The sequence below is a fragment of the Malurus melanocephalus genome, unplaced genomic scaffold (genome assembly GCF_030028575.1).
Source record: "Malurus melanocephalus ecotype Western Australia unplaced genomic scaffold, MMel_1.1 scaffold_923, whole genome shotgun sequence".
NCBI lineage: Eukaryota > Metazoa > Chordata > Aves > Passeriformes > Maluridae > Malurus > Malurus melanocephalus.
In genome coordinates this window covers 1-1,352 of record NW_026624155.1, presented here as the reverse complement: position 1 = coordinate 1,352, position 1,352 = coordinate 1, and the positions used below count along the sequence as shown (strand labels likewise).

Below are 1,352 nucleotides of genomic sequence, written 5' to 3'. Positions count from 1 at the left end.
ACTGGTAGACGACTTCTCCGATGCCTTTCACCAGCTTGACCAAGATCCCGCGAGCGGACAGCAGCCGAAGGTGGCAGAGGAGGAAATTATCACCACTTATCTCATCGCCTCCCTGGGCTGCGTCTCCTCCCTTTTCCTSTTGTCCATCCTCGTCTTGACGGCGAACACGCTCTGCAAACCTCGAGTCCGGGCAGAGCTTTCTCCTCCCTCTCCCAGCTGCTACGCGGACGGAGACTTCGCCAGCGACGGCGTGGGCGGCACAGGCACTCTGTCTCCGCCTTTCCGCTACGAGATGTTCCTGACCAGCGGCTCGGGGAGGAGCGAATTCCAGTTCCTGAGGCCCGTCCTGCCCCGCCAGCATAGCAACGCTGAGGCGGGGCTGGATAAGGACGAAGAACCCCTATACGACTCGCAGCCCGCCTGCGACGGGGAAGCGCATGCGGAGAGCACAGCCACTCCTCCCCTTTAGCCGCCAGACTGCCCAGTCGGCCTGAGCGTCCATGCCTGAGCAGTGCTGGGATGCACCTCCCTTCCCCCTCCTCAGCCTGAGATTCCCCAGTAGCTGTAGTGCCTTCCCTACTATTATAGGTGTGTTGTCATTGCGGAGGTTCCAGGCCGGTTYCTACTGCCGGGATGGCRGCTCAGCTTCTCCGCGTTCAGCCTMCGCCTCACGCTGCCCAGGAAAATGTGTTGGGCCACTCTTACGGCCGAACCTCTCGAAAAGCGAGTACTCTCCTATCGCTAGGCGAGAGCGCATTCCAGAGCGCGGGTTCTGGCCAGCGAGGGGCGGGAAACGACACGGACAAGCTGCAGGCGATGCTCCGACGCCGGGACTCCCCGCAGGGCTATCGCCGAGCGTCTCCAGCCCTTCTCTCCCCGGATGGTGTGAACGCTTCCTGCTGCAGGTTCCCCAGCGGGTGCGCGGCTCCGTGGAGCGGGGCGAGCGGCAGCGCGGGCTGCGAGCGGCGGCGGGCGCGGTGCCACCGCTCACCGCTGGGTGGTGCTGCAGGCCAAGGCAGCGCCGAGCGGCTGCGGCAGCGGAGGCGGCCGAGCCCGCAATAGAACGGCACAGCCCCGGAATAGCTCAGCACAGCACAGCTCAGCACAGCACAGCACAGCACAGCACAGCTCAGCACAGCACAGCACAGCACAGCTCAGCAGAGCAGCCGGAGGAGGTATCAGAAGCTGCGGCGGAGAGTGGTGTGCCGTGTCAGCCGCTACCGGGACACCCTGGCTGCTTTAGGGGCCGCCGGCCGGAATCTAAAACAGCGAGAGAAGGTGCCGGCACCCATTTCGCAGCTTTCTGCCGGGAGCCGCCTGGGAGATCCGAGAGACGGAGGCTGCCCGCCGCC

At 64.9% G+C, this 1,352-nt stretch overlaps 1 protein-coding gene across 1 annotated transcript in view; it reads left to right on the top strand.

Annotated features, from left to right (window-relative positions):
* The window catches only part of LOC130585598 (protocadherin beta-13-like), a 2,615-nt gene extending 2,129 nt beyond the window's left edge, over nt 1-486 (top strand). The window contains exon 2 of the mRNA XM_057386157.1: nt 6-486. Coding sequence (XP_057242140.1) covers nt 6-469 — 464 coding nt within the window. The 3' untranslated portion in view covers nt 470-486. The remainder of the gene's footprint in view (nt 1-5) is intronic.
* The last annotated feature ends 866 nt before the right edge of the window (nt 487-1,352 follow it).